Below are 21,238 nucleotides of genomic sequence, written 5' to 3' on the forward strand. Positions count from 1 at the left end.
CTTGCCTTCAGCATAAGGAATAACAGGAAAATTATTTCCTTTTTTCAGAATAGTCAGAAATCTGAGACTTAGCTTAAGTGCCGTATTAATCACTTAAATTGCCTGCTGCCGCTATTTCTGCCACTTCATCAGGGGAACAGCTGCCTGTGTGTAAAACCTTGGCTTTTGAGACTCTCTGGTTCCACAGTCTGGGTCAACGTGTGGGACCTCTAGTGGGACCTCAAGGAATAGAATACTTGAACCAATTTGCAGTTTCCTGGGGCTCAGTTGTTTACTTTGTACAAAACAGTCCCCAGAAGGCACACACCAGCCGTTGGCAATCGTCCGGCAGGTACTGAATGGCTGGGCTTCAGAGGCAGGCAGCAAAGTTTGCACGTTTCAGTCCTGTAGGAAGATTATGTTCATGGGAAAGGGTGTGGAGTTATGTGATAAAACATAAACCACAATAATTAATTGTGGAGATGCAGTGATTGACGACACCATTGTGCCCCTTTGACTCAGTTACCCACAGATTTGCCATGCTGGGATTTATTTGGCAATTAACCCGCTCCAGAATGGTTTTTCTTCTCCCCTGTTAGGCAGAATTTTCCACTGGGGTTACTGTGGTGTGAAGTTGATGAAGCACAGGTTTCCTTGTGCCCAAATGTTAGCTTTTCCATGCATAAACTCATTATGGCTGGAAGTCAAAATCAGGCTAGAAACCAGAAGGTTTTTCTCCCTTCAGAAAGGAGTAATTCCAGTTTCTCAATGGGACACTGCACTTAATTTTGAACCGTAAAGACCAAAATGTCAAACTTGAAGGTGTCACCTCACTGTCCAAAGAAAAGCCATTGCATAGGCTTGATAGGACCCACACAGCTCACTCCTGGCTTTGCCACGTGAATAACGTGCCTGTGTTGTTAAACCTTTGGTACTCTATCCAGACCTACATATCTTCCATGAGCAGTAACTCAAGGCTGTTTTCAGAGGCTTTAAAACATTTTTTAAGATTGTGTTTCCTTGCTGAGCTACCTGGAAGCCTGTTTTTCATGAGTCAAACTATTCAAGGTTCAGGACGAGCAACAGCCACGGCTAAAAATGACCTGATGTACCTTTTTCATGCTTAATAATGTCAAGATTTGAAAGCATTTAATCTCTTTTTTTTCAAGACCTGCAGGTGAATCTGTGTCCCCCTGGGAGCTGGGAATTCCCTCCTTCCTACAGCATAAGGGTCACATTTGTAGCCCTACTTCCCTGCGGGATACGGTCTTCTCAGATGTGAAATGTTAATGGGTATCAAACTTTCCCAGTGATTCAGAACTGAATCTCAGCCGTCCGTGGCGTCATGTAGTTAGTTTTATGTGGAAAAACTCTAAACTTCGTGAAGTAGGCTAATTATTTCATATTTTAATCTCTGAAATTGCTTGGGGAGTTAGAACACTAGAATGAATCTCTACCGATAAATGAGCAGGCAGAGAGTCAGTAAAAAATGTACGATAAATGAATTTGTCACAAGCTTCAGCAATTTATCATTCATTTCCATAATTAATCACAAAGCTCTGAAATATATTGTATTCATATCATCTCTGCAGATACACCCACTAGCAAATGGCATAGTTCTGTGACCATATCTCTTTGGTTCAAAATTAAGGTAAAAATTAAAAGAATATTTCAAGGAATACAGAAATTGAGAGATCATGAAACATAAATAAACCAGAAAATCTACCTCTTGATCTTTTTTGCTTTCCTATGGCCTTACCTGAGTTCAGGCAGCCTTGGTACATAGTTTGGAAAGCCCTGGCGATGTGTTTGGGATCAGAATATTGTGCTTTGCTTTGTGTCTTTTGCCAGCCCCTCCCTGACACCCAGTATAATGGCAACCCAGAGTCCGTGGGGTACAGGATAAAGTTGTGGCGTGTGGACCTGCAGTCTGCTGCCCTGATGAAGGTTATTAATGACCGACTGGAAAGAGAGTACACGATTGAAGATCTGGAGGAGTGGACGGAGTATGAACTGCAGATCCAGGCTTTCAATGCCATCGGGGCAGGACCATGGAGCGAAGTAGTGAGAGGTCGGACGCGGGAGTCGGGTAAGTCAAAGCACCACGTCTGCTGTGAAGGACGCATCTGAGAACTTCGGTGTTTTCTGCCCTTTTGTTCAGTTTCTTTTGTTGGTTTTTTTTTTTTTTCTCGTTGATCTATTAAATCTAAAATTAAATTTAAAAACCAATCTCTAGATGCACAGAAGGCAAAAAGTCACATAGACATTTGAGGGAGTTATTTATTTATTTTATTTCTGTGCTACTTTCATGCATAAACCTGTTGCTTTAAAATTATTTAAAGCAAACAAAGCAACCCCTCCTCATTCCTGCCCTCGTTTGGCAGCAGTACGGACAACACCACGCGAAGCTTGCACACAGCCTTCTCTAGCTGAGCAGGTCTCTCGTGCCTCCTCTCCCTCCCCAGTACCCCATTGCCCCTCATTCTCCCCATTTCCCTCTCTGCTTGTAGGCTTGGGCAGATTTTCTCACAGTTGTGTTTTTTTGAAATTTAATTTCAAGCACCAAATATTTCTAAAAGGGCACAAGTTATTTTAGAGAGCTGATTACCCATATAGAAATAAAAGAATTATCTGAACTTTTGATGATATGTTTTCAAAACTGCCTTCTAAAACTGTGTGTACAAGGCTATATAGACACAACCTGCCTATAGACCTAGAGCACCAGTGCTGTATTGTCCTGCTGCATTGTGCTGGCAGACTTCAAATATCAGAAGCAAACTCTTGAGCTCAGGCAACAGTAAATTATTGTTAGCTCCATAGCAACAGTAAAGACAGATCTTGAAAAGCTGCTCTTCGGCTGTTAACTTCCACAAAACCTCTTTCCAACCCTACCTTACGTGCACCTGGTGTATTAATTTATATTGCAACTGAATAACAAAATCGATGACATATGTGGTTTAAAAGTTTCATAATAAAAGCTGTTGTGACCTGTACTTAAGCAAGGTTCAACACTGATATTTTTCCTTATTATTTTTTCCCGTTTTTCTTCCTTAAAAATGTTTGGAATTTAATCCTATGTCTACCCTTCGCTCATAGACACACAGATGCATGTCTGTGCGCTCTGTACCGCGCCGCGTTACTGGGTGGGAAGCGTGAACGTGCAGCACACAGCAGGATTTGGTCTGCCGGTTCAGATAACTGTCCTTTGAACTAGCCAAGGAGAAGGGTAAACAGAGTCATCCCCCTCCATTAAAGCATCGCTTTTTGGGAAGCAGTAATTGGAAAGCTATTGCCGGAGGTATTTTAAACAAGGCGTGCTTGTGCTGGAGCTGGAGATAGCCTGACCCAGACGGAAGAGTTTTGAAGTGTTCTGTTTCATAATAAAAAGATTCTCCACTTTCCCCTTTCCGCTGCTCTTCAAACACTTCTTTTGAAATGTAGTAAATACTAAGATTAAGTGATTTCATAAAACCTTAGGATTATAGTGCTCTTACTCAGCATCTAAAGATCAGAGGTTACGGGTGTATTTGGTGTTTTCTCTTGCGGTATTAAAAGCAGGTTAACTTGAAACTGGTTGTAGGAGGCACACAGAAACTGGGATCAAAACAGCACAAAGGTATGATCGAGGCTGTAAGGACTCATTTGGGTGTTTTCATGTGTTTTCTTTGATACTAACATCTGGTTTCTTCAACAGAGCAAGTCAGGGCTCAGACTTTTGGCTGTATATTCTTAGATTTAGAATATGCAACAAGCGCTGGCATAGTGGCAAGCTGCATGAGAGAACTTCAGGGAATCTGCAGTTAACCTGTGTGCACAGTCTAATGGGGTTAAAATGCAAATAAAAGATATCCAACGCCAGAGAGAAAGGTCAAAGCACTTTTAGGTCTGTCTTCTGAACTATAAGAAAAATTCTATTTATTGTTTGTGTGTTCAAAGTACTTTAAAAGCCAGTGTTCTAAATATTTTTTTTAGCTAGAGCCCGCGCACTAAATCAGCTCCTGGCATCTAATGGCAGTCTGGCCACTGGAGTCCAAAATCTTCATTAAAAATAAAGCTGTACTTGAACCACTTCTGTTTATTATAGGATGTGCGATCATATCACTAATAGCTGAACACACATGCTAACAGTGAAGGAGCAGGACATTACAGGTACTCTCTGGTTTCTGGAGTTCTTCAATATAAAACATTTTGAAACTAATAAACTCTTGAAAGAATAAATAATACTGGGGAGTTTGGTAGCCCAGGCTTAGAAACCAGTTGGGAAACACTATGAAATGAAAATCTGGGATAAGGTTTCAAGCAGCTGAAGATGGAGGGGGATGAATTGGCATTTTTAAACAGGACAGGTTTTATCAATCCAACAATGGTTTTTATAATGTTAGAAATTAAATAACTCATTAAATTTTACAGTGTACAATAACTTCAGAGTAACAAGCTCAGTTTTCACTCAATAAGTTAAAAATGATAGTAGGTACAATAGAGAGAAAGCAAGAAAATGTGAAGCCTTCTAATGTGTTAGAACAACCTTGACAAGGCTGCTTCCTTCTAAATATAATTTCAAACAATTCATCTCAAATACAGCTAACCCAGTGCCTTCATATTTTCGGACTCCTAATATTCAGCTACATGGATGTATGTACTTGTCTTACAAAATCATCTGCTATCCAAGCATGGCCACATATGTATGGCAAGGATCAATCTCTTGATGTTTCAGGGACTGACCTTCATGCAGCCATTACTGTGGTGTGATAAAGCATCGCTTGATCATTCAGATGTGGTCCAATGTCACTGCAGGGATTTGTCAGTTTGTACAAGCTGAGAATCTGGCCTGCGGTATCTAATTTTATAGGTAAAATGGATGTGTACTGCAGCTATGCTCCCTTTGCCATGAACCTTGCTCTAAATTTGCGCTTCTTAATTGACGGCAGATGTACAATATGCCAGCTTAATTTTTACTTTCAAAAACCAGTGATGGATGTTCAGCTAAAATGAGCTGCAGAAGCGGAGATAACCACTGCGTCCCACTATCTAGATTCCTTAGAAAGCCGGAACACAGGCTAGCTTGTTAAAATCTTCTTTTGGCCCTGTTAGAGACGCAAACCAGCATCATTTGCTATCTCTCAATTATGTAGCCATCAGATGTAGAAAGAGGATGCCTGATCTTAGATGCCAACGCAGATAACCTTAAAAATTTGAGTTCTTATTGAAGTTCAAGTGCAAAGTGCCAGTAACTCTATAATTTCCTACATTTGATTTTCTTAAAGTACATGGTGCAGCTGGCGGTTTGCTGGGTTAGCTCATCGTTTAGTTTCGGTGTTTCCGGTTCATGGCGTTAAAGCTCTGGGATTTTTTTGGATGCTATTGCTTGACTTCTGTGCTGTTCTTGCAGGTTATTAATGAGAACTCGGCTTTGGAGCTTATAACAAAGTCTTCAGTGCAACAGTTAAGGAAACCAGCATTAGGGAAGGGGGCTTGCAGAGGAAAGAGGGATTTATGTGCCTCACTCAAGCCACTCATTAGTCTTAGCAAACGAAAATTTCTTTGAATCAGGATATCCTGAGAGAGGAGAGGGGTCAGAGAGATGAAGGTTACATTTCAATTCATTCTTAAAGGGTTGATCCAAATCTGTTACTTGGTAAAAGACTGGCAACAATAAAATCCATAATATCACTTGCAGGTCCTGAATTCATACATCCACATTAGAATAAAATTCTCAGCGCTCATATGAGACCTGGAGAATTAAAGCACTCAATGAACCCAGTATTTTTGCCGTTTAGCATTGGCCTTAGATTCCTTTCTAGGGAGAGGGGACATTTAGCTGCTCTGGCTGGTCACTGGGAATTGAGAGGAGTCTGGGCTAATCGATCTTCACATAGACCTTTCCCTCCTTTGTTATCTTTCGCGTCCCCCTGCCAGCGGCGTGATCGTACGCGCACCTCAAAGCCAGTCCGGGCACAGCCTCCACCTTCTGTGAGTTCAGGAAACCTCCTGGCTGCTGATCAAAGAGGAAAAGAAATATTTGTAAAATAAATAAAATTTTTTTCCTCTCTTGAAAGGCTTCAAACCAGATAAAATAAAAATAAATGTGGCTGGAAAGGGCTTCTTTCCTCTACATGTCCTGGTTTCCTGTGACCCACCTCCACCCTTTCTCTCGCCAGAAGTGATTCATGTGGGAGTAGCTCTTTGTGAAGATCTACAGATAAAGTTATGGCAGCTATCCAAAGACATTCATGGCTCCTGGCAATCTATTTTCCTTTAACGTAATTATATCCTTGTGGGGGATAAATCTAGGAGAAGACTTAAAAAAAAAAAAAAAAGGCACTTCAGCATTGGAGGGGGAAAAAATTGGGTTCTGGTCTGGTGCAGTGTTGTGTGATGGTGCTCTGTTTCTCCTGTCCCAAATAATTGATAACGGGGAAATTGTTTCAGAAATTACAAACTCTGCAGTTAACCTTGAGTGCATGGGGGGTGCCTTTTTTCAGTTGTTTTTTCAATTTATGTTAATTCTGGTGTCATATTCATTATCTCATTCATGTTCCTAGGAGCTCCAGGAGCTGACCTTCAAACCAGTGGGTCTGTTCTTTTATTCGGACAGCCAGGAGAGCATTACTTTTGGCAGAGATTTGTGCTCCTTTTTGTGATCTACTCAGGGACCTAATCAAGCCTTACTGTCCATAAGTGCTTGTGTAACATAACTCGGTGAAGTGTTCTCTTGAGGTCTGACAGGTGTATCGCGCTTTAGAAAAGATTGTACCCTTCAGATGTTGGAAATGCCACAGGAAGGAAAAAAAAATGCAAAAGGGCAGCATAAAATGTGAATTCTTAAAAATAACCTCAAATTTTGCTTGCGTAACACGGCACGCTATTAAGCTCGCCTAGAAAAGCTTGCAGTTGTGTGGTGGTTCTGCAGCGGTTGGAGTTTTAATGGCATGAGAAAATGCAAGTTTGCTTTTCTTCTCGAGTCAGAGAAAATTACAGTGTTCCTGTTCCAGTTCTAATGATGTTTCTAGTTTCGTAAGAGCCAATTTTGCAACATAAATGAAATGGGCATATCTCTCATTTACACCGTATCAGTCCCTGAAAATACACCTTGTGTTAATGTATCCGTCTATAATTGATGTATTGCAAGTGTTGAGAGCTATCACATAATCAAAAGGTTTAGAGGTTAAAGAACTTCTTACTGAACCGGGAGTGCAATCCAGTGGCTGAAATTATTGCTAACTCTAGACAAGATGCTATAATTTCCTTTTGGATAATATAGGAAGCCAGGGTGGCGTAAAACTTCTTGTTAGAACAGATTGTACCATAAGATAAACTCCAGTTCATAAAGATTTCTAGCTTTTGGCATAAATAGAACGTATGGGAAAGAAATACTAGGAGATAGACTTCTGTAGAAGTCCAGCAATTCAAACTTGACTCTAATTACTGCGAATATATAAACTTGAAATTTATTCATATCTGTCTGTATTTACTGTCTCTCTGTAGACACTGATTAGTATTAAATGCTTAACTCTTTACAAACATTGTGATTTCTGAGATGAACTGGCAAGAAGTTGCAAAGCCGGCTGAAATGTAAAGATGATGTAGGATGAATACAAGAGAAGAAGGGATTGCCTAGAACCTGTTCCAGTCCTCTTGGATTTGAGTACTCTTCTATGGGATCCTGGAACAATCCCAAGCAGATAGGGAGATGGAGCAGAATTATCTACTATGTCTGACCCAAAAAAAAGCCGTGTGATTCCAGTTCCCTCTGCTCCTCCTGAGAACGTCTCTGCTGAAGCCGTGAGTTCAACCCAGATCCTCCTGACATGGACAGCGGTCCCCGAGTCCGAGCAGAATGGTCTCATCCTGGGTTACAAGGTGTGTAACTGGAGTTTCATGCTTGCTTACTTTTTAATGCTTTACCTGGATATGGTTTTGCATTTGTTATTTATTATTCACCTGCTGGATATTTGTATTATTCATAAATCAGCTGGAGGAGATATAGGAAGTGTGCTGGTTTTTAAAGAGGTGACTGGTGAATAAAATCTCGTTTTATATTTGGTGAAGAGGAGGAATCTAAAAGGCATACCCCTCTTTTTGGTCCTCATGTAACAATCATTTTCTTTCTATATTTCACATCCATTTATTCTGCAGATACTTTTCAAAGCAAAAGATTTGGACTCTGAACCAAAGAGCCAAATAGTCCGAGGTAACCACACTCAGTCGTTCCTGCTGTCTGGCTTGCGGAAATACGTGCTCTATGAGATCCAGGTGTTGGCATTCACGCGGATCGGAGATGGAGTCCCCAGCTCTCCTGCAGTGATAGAAAGAACCAAGGATGATGGTAAGTTTGAAGGTTACCAAAATAAGTGTCATTTGATCCAGCCTTTCAACTCTGCTTTCTTTTGGTGGTGCGAGTGTAGACAACAGCCCAAACTAAGGATATTTTTTTTTTTTTAACTTTTTTTCTCAACTTTGAACCTAAAGGACTTGGTCCCTACCTAGTAAAACTCAGCACTGTTCCATGGGCTGAGGATTTGACAAAAACACAGAAAACCAGAGTTACCCGTTTCCTTCCTCCCTGCAGCTCATGAAGAGAAAAAAAACTTCCAGCATTGTACTCTGAAGCTTGGTGTAGACAATTTCCATTGAAGACAGTTTTTAGAGCCCAATTATAAATTCCTATTGAAGTTCAATCATGCTCAAAAAAAAAAAAATTAGAGTGCTGCAATTGAAAGCAATAAACAAATCTGGGTCTGACTGACTGAAGGAGAGAGATCAAATTTGCAACTTTGGTAACCCATTCTCATTTATTTTCTGAAAAGAATAAGTCCTTGGCCCTGGAAGATGATCATACCAGTTTCCTTTTGCAACTGCCTCCAGCACTTCCCATGAGCTCGGGGACTCCCGAGTAAAGTCTGTGCTGAAGGAACCCAAGCGAGCCCCTCTCCCCGGTGCTGTCTGAACACGTTGGGGTGGTGGGAGCATTACTCCTGCTGATGGAGTTTTACAGAAATTTAGCTCAACTCTTAAAATGTTTCTGACTTTGCAGACGCTGAAGTTACTTTTAGTTTTATTACCTTTCCAGTTTTAAATGAAGGTTGCTATCAGTGTGAGAGGCTTCTGTTTACTGCTCCCGATTGATGATGCACAAAAAAAAAAGTGTCTTTTTTTCATCAAAATCTTTTCATTAGTAATGGAATAAACATTGGTTTCTACAAGCAACTTCATTAAGGTAATTGGTAGGGCTGAAAACACATTCAAACTTATGGCTTCACAAGATATTTTCTATGGAGTACAGGGAAGGAGTAAGAGCATGCAGGGACAGGGACAGGAATGGCAATAGGGACAGCAGCTCCCTGACACTTTTTTAGCCATTTTCTCACCATTCTGCCTGGGTGGGGGATTGGCTTTTCTTTGAAAGGAAACGAAGAGAAATTACTGTTAGTACAACTCTGCAGGGAGAGAAAAAGTACTCACTGAAGTGTACATATTGGGCTGTAATGAGAAATATTTAAAACTGTTTATTTTAGATAACCCCATTATAGCAGCTCCCTCCTTAAGTGCATGTTGGCAAATGATACAAATTGTTCTTCCATCTCCATACCCCTGACATAAATATGTTGTATCTCCTCTGGGCTCAACTTAATTAAAAGTATTGTCAGGGGTAATGCAGGTGGAATTTGTGCTGAAGGGGAAATTTTGCAGATGCTAATGTACGAATTAGCATCTCCTCACCTTGTGAACCTGGGATGGTCACTGCAGCCAGCAGCCGCCTGCGGTAACGTGCATCTCACCTGCCTCAGGTCCTCCTGCTCAGACCTACGTGGTTAAAATGCACAGGTAAAATCAGGAGGCAGTTCAAAGCTGGTGCTGATGACATGGGAGGAGATAGTACTCAGTTCCAACAGGTATGAAGCAGATGAAGCTGACACATAACTCTCTGTAAAGGCAGCTCGGTGACTTGCTTCACAGCGTGTAATCGGTTACGCGGCGGTGCTGCGGCTGCTCGCGGGGTCTCCTCGCTGTGCTGCTGGAGATGCCTCTCGCAGAGGTCAGAGCATCCTGCTAAACGCATTTCACAGGTCGGGTGAAACACCGCAGGCTGCACCAGTTCTGTGTCACGTTTGGTGTCCGTGGGTACTGGAGGCATTTGGCTATGGACAGGAGTCCTAGGAATCAATTTATAGAATCACAGAATGGTTTGGGTTGGAAGGGACCTTAAAGCCCACCCAGTGCCACCCCCTGCCATGGGCAGGGACCCCTCCCACGGGCAGGGACCCCTCCCACTAGCCCAGGTTGCCCAAAGCCTCATCCAGCCTGGCCTTGAACCCCTCCAGGGATGGGGCATCCACAGCTTCTCTGGGCAACCTGTCCCAGGTACATACATCACACATGTGCATAGGGGCTGCTAACCAGCTGTTTATTCCTGGGGAGATGCAGCTGGAGCTGCCGTCTTCACTGATGTAAAGTGAGCAGAGAACTTGTCATTCCTCAGGCGTGCAATGCTTCCTAGCAGAATCTCTGTTTTTCTTTGCAGCCCCCGGGCCACCCGTGAGGCTGGTGTTCCCCGAGGTGAGGCTGACATCCGTACGGATTGTTTGGCAGCCGCCGGAGGAGCCCAACGGAATTATTCTGGGTAAGAGGGAGCAGCAAACCCAGGGCTGGGGGGAGAGGGCTGGAGACCAGAGCAAGCTCCGGCTGTTGGGTTTTCCTTCCCGCTGCGTGTCGGATCAGAAACCACACATAAGCAAATCCGTGGCTAAAGAAAAGAAAATGTATTGATGTCAGCTGAGACATGGTACCCCATGGTGAGGAAGAAAGGTCTGCGTGGCTCTGTGGTGTACGTCAGTCATGGCACTGTGTTTGAACTGCCATCTCTCTCCCCATCTGCGGTTGGGTCTGTAACCTGTTGGGCTGGCTGGTGGGAAACTGTGTACAGGTAAGTAACAGCGGAATGCTGGATTTTCCCTTCTTTTTACTGGGCATGCCCAACATTTGTTTCATGCCCGCTTCTGTTTTATTGCTTCCTTTGGATAATAGTGTCTGATAAGTCCCAAGGAATTAACTCACGTTTTGGCTTTTCCTGAAGGGAAAAAAAAAAAAAAGAGGGGCAGGAAGGCATGACAAAAATTTATGAAAAACCTTCCTACCTTCCTGCTCTCCTGACTCCTGGGTTGTACAGTAAGTACACCAGCAGCTCCTTGTACTTCAAACATGAAGACTTTTACAATGTCGTAATTCATTCTTGCCTCTCAAATTAAAGTAGCTGATAGTTACACAGCAACTTTGTGTTCTGTGCTGGTATCAAACACATTTTACAGGTAGCTCTAGCTGGTGAATAAAGATTTGTCGCTCAGTGCTGAAAACAGAAGCAAAAGCTTTTGGTTTTTGTTTAGTTCTCAGTCTACCAGGCCTTTCTGCTTCTAATTTCGCTGCCATCATCCAGGCTTGTGCAATCCTTTAGCAGTATTTCCTAAAGCCTTCATTGTTGGTTGGAGGGTGCCCACTTCAGATGGTCATGCGTTGCTGGCGTCCCTTCAAATAAAGAACCACTCCTGCATTGCTTTTAATCTCAAGTCAAGAACTCCAAGGGTTTGCTCAGGTGTGTAGCTTCCCAAAGTGATCCTGACACCTGAAGATGCGGGAAATCATCAAATGGCATCCGGAGGTGACTGCTGTGGGGATTTTCTGAGCATGAGGAGGTGTCTGTGTGAAGCTTGGCAGTGGTGAGCTGCCAGAGACAGATCCACGCGGGGTTTCTCTGCAGCTCAGGGGAGCTTGGCTTCCAGGTTGTCTTGTGGGTTTGATTTGTTGCTTTTTTTTTTAAAGGAACTGTGTGTCCCAGAACTTGCTCTCAGCAGAGACTGGGACTTGAATCACAGGATGTGGTTAAGGGGGGGAAAAAAAATAATTTGATAGAAATGATGAGAAAGTACAAAAGAGATTTTGCTCTCCCAGCTGTGTTCCAATGTCTCACGTTGCTGCACTTTGTCAGCCTTATTTGCTGAAGCTGCAAGCTCAGTGAAATAGGAACTCTCTCTTATTTCATCTTTGCACAGTGCTTTGTGCAATGCATCCCCGTCTCAGTTGGTTCTCACTCGCTGCTGCTGCGGTGATGATAAAATCATACAAACGCAGGGCTGGAGGGAAAGGGGAAGGGTGTCCTGTAAAGAATGCTTGGCATGGTTAGCATGTAGACTGTTGTCTCCAGTGTCTCCCATAGTCCATTCCCAGTAATACATCCCAGGATACTTGATCATGTCCTGGCTTGGCTTTTTTCCAATGCTGATGTTGTAACTAAGTAGGTCTGTGACCCACTATTAATTCCGACCCTTCTGCAGTACAATGCCAGGTCAGTCAGTCCCTCTTTTGTGTGTACATTAAGCTTTTTCTCTGTAAGTGTGATAATTCGCAGGTGCCTTTATTGAATTTCATCTTACTGATTCCAGACCATCTCTCCTCATTATCGGGATCACTTTAAATTACACTCTTGTCCTCTAAAGGGCTCGCAGCCACTCACAATTTGGTTTTATTTTTGGAGTTTGCAAGTAGGCTGTCAACTCCATCAGGCAGGTCATTAATGAAAATATTGAATAGAACCAGACTCATGACTTCTTCTCATGAGACCTTACTTAATATGTTCTCCCAGTTTGTTAGCAAACTACTGATAACAACATTTTGACTTTTTTTTTAAAGTGTTCAAGCCGAAAGTGTAGTATTTTTCTCCGATTCTGTTTCTCTCGTTTGCTTTTAACAGGGCTGTGTGCAACCATATTAAACCCTTATTTCAGGTCAGTGTAGATCCTGTCTGCTCTTCCCATCTGGCCAATTACACTGTCAAAATGGAAAACAGATAATTTGCTATTTATTATTTGCTCCAGACAAATTACATATTGGCTGTTTCTTGGCACTTTATTATCCTTGTGGATGCTTACATATTGACTTATATTTTGTTTCCAGGATCTTTCTGGATGTTGAACTTTAGCTTGATTTGTCCATAATTCCTCTGGTTTTTCTTTCCCCATTTCAAAAGGTAGGGTACTCTGTTTGCCCTTCTCTAATATTCTGGGATGTCACCTGTCCTCCACAAGTTCTTGAAGATAATGACTAATTATTCCAGCGAGCTATATAAGCACTGCGGGGCAAATTTCATCAGGCTTTTCTGACTTGATTATACCTAGCTTAACTAAATATTCGTTAACCCGTTCTCTATTCTAACCTACATCCCTACTTATATTGTTGTCAGTTTTAATTTGTCTTAAGTCAGCATCAACTTTTCTGTGTGTGTGAAAATGAAGCAGCGGAGGTGTCAGCCTTCCATTCTTTTCTGTCTCACCTCTCTTGTGCTCATCTTTTTCTTCCCAGTAGTTGACCTGTCCTCCTTCTGTCTCTTGAATTCCTCATGTATTTATAAAATCTTTCTCATTGCCTTTGATGCCCTTTAAGTTCTAACTCGCCCTGCGCTCTAGCCATTCTGATTTTCCATGCTTGTGTTATCTATTTATACACTCCTTTAGACAAGTGTCCTGTTTCAACTTTTGCCCAATTTATTTTTGGTTTTCAGGTCATTAGTGAGCTCTGAATGCAAACATACTGGCCTCTGAAGGTCTTTTGTCCCCGTTGGGATAGTTGTACCTTTTTTTGTGTCTCTTTTAAAACTGTCAGCTAACCTGAATTCTTTTTTCCCTTAGAATTCCTTCCCATGGGGACGTTACCTGCCAGTTCCCCCAGTCCACCTCTTTGAAGTCCATTGTCTTTATTCAACAGTTCTCACTCCTTTATGTTGGGTTTTTTTTGATAGTAGGAATATTGAGGTTTGTGGAGGAAGTAGTTAGCTGCCAATGTCAGAGAGAACAGGTAAAAATTACTCATGCTGGGTACTTCAGTGATTTTCCCAAGAAGAGAGGAGTGCTTCAAAAACAGATAACAACCAATGTGTGGCATTCTAAGGAAAGGTTACAAATGTATTTTTTTTTCCTGTACACCTTTGAAATCTCATTTCTGTAATGAACTTTTAAAACACCGTTGTAACCACACCAGTGAAGTGCACTGAAGTGGAGTTGTTGGAAAAAAAAAGTTAACATGATTTTGCACAGTGCCCTTGTAGTCACTGGTGGGGTTGGAATGAAAAAATCCTTGCTTTGCAAGAGCAACTTCTATTCAGAGCCTTTGAACTAATGTTCCTGCTCCGCTCGCTTTGTCCTCTGAGTATACAAGCACCTTTGCAGCGAACATTTTTTTAATCTATATCAAAACATGCTCTACAATTTCAGAGAGAGATTAGAAGGATGAAATACCAGCAGGCACCAAGAGGGAAAACCACTTGTTTGTTTGTTTAAATATTTTACTGTGGAAGACTGATAGATATTTCCATTTCTCCTTTTGGGGAATGTTACATTAACCATCTGAGGCTTCTCTCCATCTTCTTTTCTGCACTCAGTTCAGCTAGCACCCAACATAATTCCTTCAAATACTATTAAGGAAAAATGATGCCTTAACGTGCGTGTGTGCACTTCTAGTTATGAGCTTCCCCTGAAGATGAGAGCTCAACCCACATCCTCCCTGGTTGGTATTCCTCATGGTATCCTTGTATTTAGCGTTTACCTGAAGCTTATTGCAAAAGAGTGCAAGAACTCCCCTGAGAATTAGAACCAGAATTGGATGTAATCCATGTTTGCAAATTCATATTTTGATCCTAGGCTGCTTTCGCACACCCGCTGGCCCTTAAACAGATAAGCAGAAAAATCAACAAACCGGATTGCTGCTCCGCTAGGCAAGACCGTAACCTCCCGCTATCGTTTGGCTTTCCCGAAGTTCTGTGACAAATTAATAAGTGTTTGTATCTCTGCCGCACCGTGGCCCGCGTGAACGCGTGCTGTCAGTTCTGAAGGGCTTTGTATGGTGATGAGCTCGGGAGTTTTTTATATTCCTGGTGTGTTGTCATCCTCCTGCCTGTTTGCTTTGGGGAATCCGCTGGTTGTGTTGCAGTGACCTAACATTTAACAGGCGGTTCAGATTGCTGGCATTTATTGAGTTCAGAAAGTGTAGCTCGTGGAACTGCTTGCCGTTGTGCAAAAAATACTTAAAAAGATGCTAATGCAAAAATACGCCTAGTTTCAGTAAATAAATAAACTCCTGATCTTTCAGGGCTCTTTTAATGCTGTTTTGGCCTGATGAAGTGCAGAGCTCCCAACAGCAGAAGAGATTTGGGATCTAAAGCTGCAGGGGCGGTGAAAAGAAAAAGGAAAAATTAAGAAAACAGTATGAATTCTTATTGACCATCCATATACTTCATATTCCATAAGACATTCCTTTCCCAAAAAAGTTTTCTCTGATCACCTTTTAAAAATTTTTGCTTTCATTCATAACCTTTGATTTTTATTTTTTTTAAGATATCTGTGACATCTTATTGTTATAACCCAGTAAGGGAAGGAAGCTTCCTTATTCTTCCACTGCAGCAATTGTGGTTATTGCCTCTTACAGCCCTCGAGCATACATTAATTTCTCTTTGAACACTTTCCATTTACCTCTATTGATTTGCCTCGTTTGATTTCACTTAATGTTTCCTGTCTTCTCCCATCCCTTGGCGCTGAAATTCATCAACTTAATAATTTTATCTTTTTGATCTTGCACTAGCCCTAATTATTATCCAAGCTGTGGTTTAAATACTGTGTCTTCCGTGTCAGGGGGAGAAAAAAAAAAATTTGTTTTTAATGCTGGTGTGTATCCTGGCTGTCCCAAACTCTCCAAAAGGAGACGGAGATGTAGGGGATCAAAATTAAGATCCTGGGTATCTCTCAGATGGTTTGTAGGTGGCAATAAGAACAAGCTGAGTTCTGGTGCAGAGATTGGATATGTACCTTTGAATCAGATGAAGGGAAGCTGAGTTTCTGAGGAAATCTGTAAAGGTGACAGCTCTGGTTGTGTAAACTGTGCCGGAGATACCCAGGAAAACAGATATTTACCCAGACTGTCAGCCAACATGGCAGATGTAGGAGAGGACAGCGCGAGCTGATGCTTTTTTTCACAGGGATGCGTTGAAAGGGAGTTTGCGGAGCCTGACAGAGAGACAGGCTGTGACAAGTGATTTCTTCTTTCTCATGGCTAAATTAGTTTTTACACTAGCCAAGGAACCACTCTTGTCAAATTTATTGTAGTGGCCTAGATATGTGTGTGTTCCTTTGCCTAATCCAAGCGTGTTTGTAGTTGGCTTTCCAGCACGAGTTCCACCGTTTAGCAGTAAATAGTCATCTTCCTATTCCCTCCTTACATTTTAACTCCACTTTATATTTTACAAAGGTTTAGAAAAGAGGAAATTGCTTGACAAGGCTGTATCCGAGATATCATCCTTATCTTTTAATAACTAGATAAATCAACTTTTCTATTCTTTTAATATTCTCTCTTTCATATTCTTTACGTCTTATGTCCCTTTATCAAACTTCTTCTTCCATCTTAGTTGCTGCTTCTTTCATCTTTCCTGCTGCTGTAAAAACTTCCCCAGTGCTTTTCTTTGACTATTTTTTCCCCCTTATTGAGATCCTGCACTGGGGTTTTCACTCCCACGTTCTTCACATCTGTATAAACAAAAAAAAAGATCATAGTGTATCCATTCCTCCTCCTCATTGCTATGTGCCTTTCTGTGGGCTTTAAAAAAGATCAAAATACTCTAGTCCTGAAGAGACAGAAGTACTTTGCTGAAATATATTGGACCAGTACTGGGAGAGCTGATGCTGTTAAAAAAAGGAGGTAGTTCACAGGTGGAAGAATGAAATGTTCAAAGTAAGACCCTAAGACTTTGCTGGGATCTAAGCATGCTCAGGAACTCTGGAAGATCAGGACACTTTTTATCTGGCAGTCTAATGCTATACCCCCAGCTGTGAAAACATCGCCGCAAGCGTATGCCTGATGCCCGCTGCGGTGGTGCGTGTGGGTGCCCATTTTCAAATGTGGGTGCCCAGAGCACGTTAAGGCACCTCAGGGAGTCAGCTCTGTGCCCAGACCTGTTTGTAACTGCTGCTTATGGGAGCTCAGGTTGAAGCCACAGGTGCTCGGAAAAGCCAAGTCACTCTTTGAGGTGTTGGCGCAATCAGATTTTTTCCGTATGAAGCAGCTATGGGTGTTGCCCCACATCCCCTCGCAGCTGCCAAAGAAGAAAAGGCAAGGAAACGCTGGTGCATCATCTACAGCACTATGAGAGCACACCAAAATTAATGCCATCTGTATCCCAGTTAGATGGCACTGCTTGTGACAGCGTGCCCCACATGCAGGTATGGCATTCATTCAGGAGAGTGCAGGAGCTCCGTGCCTTTTCTGTGAGGGGGCACGTGGCAATTGTTGCATATTTACAGTGGGAAATAAATGTCATTGATTTTGTTTTATAGCCACAGGTAAGATAAAAACCTCGGTTTTCATGTGCTGACCTTCACAAATGAAGCACGCCAGGTCTGGCTCCCCTGGTTCTCGTTACAGCCAAAATGTGGTTGGGAGTTCAAATTCTAGCTGGGATATTAATTCCAGGAGAAAGAGATGGTCTCAGGTGCTGCAGCCCCTTTGTCATTCAGAAGATGAGCAGAAGGTTGGCAGAATCATGTCATGACTGTTTCGTTTTCAGCTGGTTTGATTTGGGTTTGTTGGCCGCCCTCTGCCCTGGGTAACTCCATGAAGCGTTTAATCATACAACAGTATTCAGCCTGGGCAATAAAGCCCCACACTGCTTCTGGTATTAATTCATTTTGGAAGTCAGCAGCTGGACTCAAAGTTACCGTCGAGCTCCAGAAGTGAGAGCCTGATTCAATTGCTGGGTTTGCAGAATGGATTTGAACATTTGGCAGATCCTCTTTGGGGGACAGTTGTTGCCAGTGGTGCATGAGAACCCTGGAAGCCCTCCTTTGCACAGTTGGATCATTAATAATCCAGGCTAAACTGCAAACTCCTAATTGTCAGGCAGGTTGGAATGGGGGTTATCACTTACAGGCATCAACCAAATTGATTATTAAGTGCCGCATGGTTGAAGCAGGACCTCACAGCTTGCAGGCGTCTTCCTTGGGCTGTGGGCAAGGGCAGCGCTGTTGAATGGCAGCAGGAGGATGCTTTTATTGGCAGTTCTGGCACTCGCTGTACGGTTACAGGGGAGCGGGAGAGCGGAGAGACAGGCAAGTGTAAAAAGCAGGAGCAAGCCAATACTTGGGTGAAGTGGAGGCTGCACGGTTTGGGCAATCCACCTGCTCTGCAGCTGAAGAACCTTCAGTTTGAGCCAATGCTGAAACTGTGAGAGGGCAGAACAGCGTGTGAGCGTGTTGTGTGCTTGGGGGGAAAGCCAGAGCAGAGTGTTGACTTGAACTGGCCCAACCAGGTGACATTAATTGCATGGACTCTGCTCCTTTGCCTTTCCAAAAAGGTACTGGTGTGCTCAGGAAAGATTAAACTGGTTTTATGTCTTATCATAGAATGGTTTGGGTTGGAAGGGACTTGAGAGATTGCCTGGTTCCAACCCCCCTGCTATGGGCAGGGACACCTCCCACTGGAACATCTTGTTGGTATAAAGACTGGAAAGTGAAATCAGTTTCATGGCAGATAATATTGAGTAGTGTGTGTGTGCTCACTGTGTGTGATTTCCCTCACAAGGTACAGCGCCTGGCTGGGGTGGGCTCTCATACAGCTTTGTAACACTAAAGGAAGAAAATTAATTTGTTCCGATCTCAGATAAACAAGTAATTATGATAAATGAATAGATTTCATGCTCTTTTGTCCCTGTTAGAAAAAATTCCTAACTCTTTTCCCCCCTCTCTTGTTGATGCTTGGATTCCAGGGTACCAGATCGCCTACCGTCTGGCCAGCAGCAGCCCCAACAAGTTCACGACGGTGGAGGTTGGCTCGACGGTCCGGCAGTTTACGGCTACAGATCTTGCCCCTGAGTCAGCGTACATCTTTCGGACATCTGCCAAGACCAGGCAGGGCTGGGGGGAGCCTCTGGAAGCCACAGTGATCACAACAGAAAAAAGAGGTAATGCTTGCAGCCACAGGTTGAGGTGCTTTCTGTTGCGTGCCTTGGAGCCTGCGCTACACTTAGGGGAATTTTAATAACAAGCTGCAGCCTGTACACCTCCTCCTTCTCACCCCATAAACCTGCCCCAAACCATAGCAACATCATGATTAGAGAAACCTGGTGAGCAAGATAGACTTTTATGAGACACAGTTCTTCTAACCTGCCAGGCTGTTGGAGATTGATTTTTCCATCAGCTGCTATATTGGCCATATGCAGCCTCCTCCTGCAGTCAGATCTTTTTTCAGCTCTCGTTTTCTAGAAAGATTGCAATCTTAAGAAAGTAGGTGATGGATGAATTATATTGATTAGGGAACGCAAAATGAGAGGTGGTGTTGCTGCAGGATTTCTCCACGGCTCCTCCATTGTACCGCGGTCCTGACCTGATGTGTCAGTAATTACTCTGGCCTCTCATTGCCGCACACTTGAGCAGAGTGTTTGCATCAGGATTGCCCAAAATTTTTCTGTTTCTTGCATCAGGCATAAAATGGTTATTCACGTTCTGAATCTCCAATAAAATTCTCTTCTGTAAGGAACCTACCTGAAGAAAGGAGGAGTTACATGTGTATAAATGAAGCCAGGTGCTTAGACACCAAACACGTAAAATGTGAAAGATGAGTAAGGTATTGCAGAATCTGCTCTGCATCATTGCTTGTTTCTAATGCTTTGGCTCGAGTAACTGCTTGAATCTCCAGTCTTAGAACAGATCTCTAGAGCTGTCAGAAAAATTATATTTTCTACTTGTGCATGGAGATTTCATTATTTTTTTTTAATTCAGAGCTAAAAGAGAATATGTTTGTAGAGAACAGGAGTGTGGGTCTTCCTCTGGTCTTGCACAGTATGCCACATTCCTCTGCAAAACACACGCCTGGTCTCTTGGGCTGGCAGAGTTAAAACTAGCCGGGGAACTTTACCAGCATCGCTCCCTTGGGCATCACTGGATTTTGTGTCACGTGCCGCTCTGACCCGTTGTGCTGTCTGGATGTTGATCTTTAAGAAACCTGCTCCCTCAAAAATTAGAACCATGCAACCTCTGTGATGTATAAAAATTGCAGTTCTGAGAGAAGCCCGCTGCAGCAGGTGATTCGGGCAGACCCCCGCGGATGGCTTTTGGCTATTGTTAGCACTGTGGCACGTGCTCGTCTGCCTGCTCTTGCCCGACTCTTGCACTGTACTACAAACAATTATCTTTACTTTTAGTTCTTAGAATGTGCTTACCAAGTAATCTCTCGTTCTAAGTCCTTTCTACACCTTGCAAATCACTGGTGCAAGAGGAAGGCTTCCCCGTGCTATTTGCCCACAGTGTCTTCCTTGTTATTTTCCTATAACACTTGGAAGAAGAGAGGACATTGCCCTGATGGTCAACCACTAGCAACAAGGACCTGTGGGGTGCATTTCAGCTGCTTCTAGCCTGTCTGGTTGGTGTTAAATTCCCACTGGCATCCTTTCCAGGCCATGTGCAGCCTTCCCAGTGCAGTTCTCAAAGAACCTCTAGAGCTGTATTAGGAAACTTAAAGCGCCTCTGCTGAAGATGCTGTCCATCAATGAGATCTGTCAGCTCCAGGCTTCTCCCAGCCCTGTCTGAGTGCTGTGGAAGTGGAAGTTTAAAGTCCCAGCATGTGGACGTTTCAAAAAAACCCACCATGCCTCATAAAACGAATGCTCCAAACTCAGCACCTCTCCTTTTCAATCAAACGTGCTCACATCTCCCAGCCCGTGCACAAGCTGGATACACAATAGCTCAAGGCAGAACTCCCAGCTCCGCTGCGGGAACAACGATCCCTTGTTGCTGTCAATGCTTTAGGGTTATCTTGAGCAGGCAAGTCAGAGTATAAAAGGAACCCTTTCTCTTTTTGATGGATGGCTCTGCTGTGTCTCTGTGCGTGTTGTGGAACTGAGTCTCAAGGCACTGAGGGTTAACTGAAGGGATCCCGTATGTAACGTGTAGAGAGAAGAATGTGTGATTTCACATCATCAAGACTGATATCGGGGAGGATAAAGAAATTTATCCAGTGCAGCTATTTTTTGTAACAAATAAACAAACATGAAACTTATATACATGGCACTAAATATTCTTGAGTTAAAAGATATTTAATTTCCATTAATAAAAATGCATTTGATGTCCTTGTAGTCCTTGATACTAAGGTAGGCAGGCACAAAAATTCACTTGAAAATTAGCAAAATTGGTTACTCTTGTCCTTTTAAATGCCTTGGATAATCCCAATATAAACC

The 21,238-nt window shown here is 42.8% G+C and overlaps 1 protein-coding gene across 1 annotated transcript in view; it reads left to right on the forward strand.

The window, feature by feature from the left end:
* The window catches only part of SDK1 (sidekick cell adhesion molecule 1), a gene marked incomplete at its 5' end in the record, with an annotated part of 281,508 nt that overhangs the window by 202,778 nt on the left and 57,492 nt on the right, over positions 1–21,238 (forward strand). The window contains 5 exons of the mRNA XM_010075218.1: positions 1,831–2,068; positions 7,724–7,839; positions 8,116–8,305; positions 10,502–10,600; positions 18,773–18,967. Coding sequence (XP_010073520.1) covers positions 1,831–2,068; positions 7,724–7,839; positions 8,116–8,305; positions 10,502–10,600; positions 18,773–18,967 — 838 coding nt within the window. The remainder of the gene's footprint in view (positions 1–1,830; positions 2,069–7,723; positions 7,840–8,115; positions 8,306–10,501; positions 10,601–18,772; positions 18,968–21,238) is intronic.

This window comes from Pterocles gutturalis, unplaced genomic scaffold (genome assembly GCF_000699245.1).
Source record: "Pterocles gutturalis isolate BGI_N339 unplaced genomic scaffold, ASM69924v1 scaffold7237, whole genome shotgun sequence".
Classification (NCBI taxonomy): Eukaryota; Metazoa; Chordata; class Aves; order Pterocliformes; family Pteroclidae; genus Pterocles; species Pterocles gutturalis.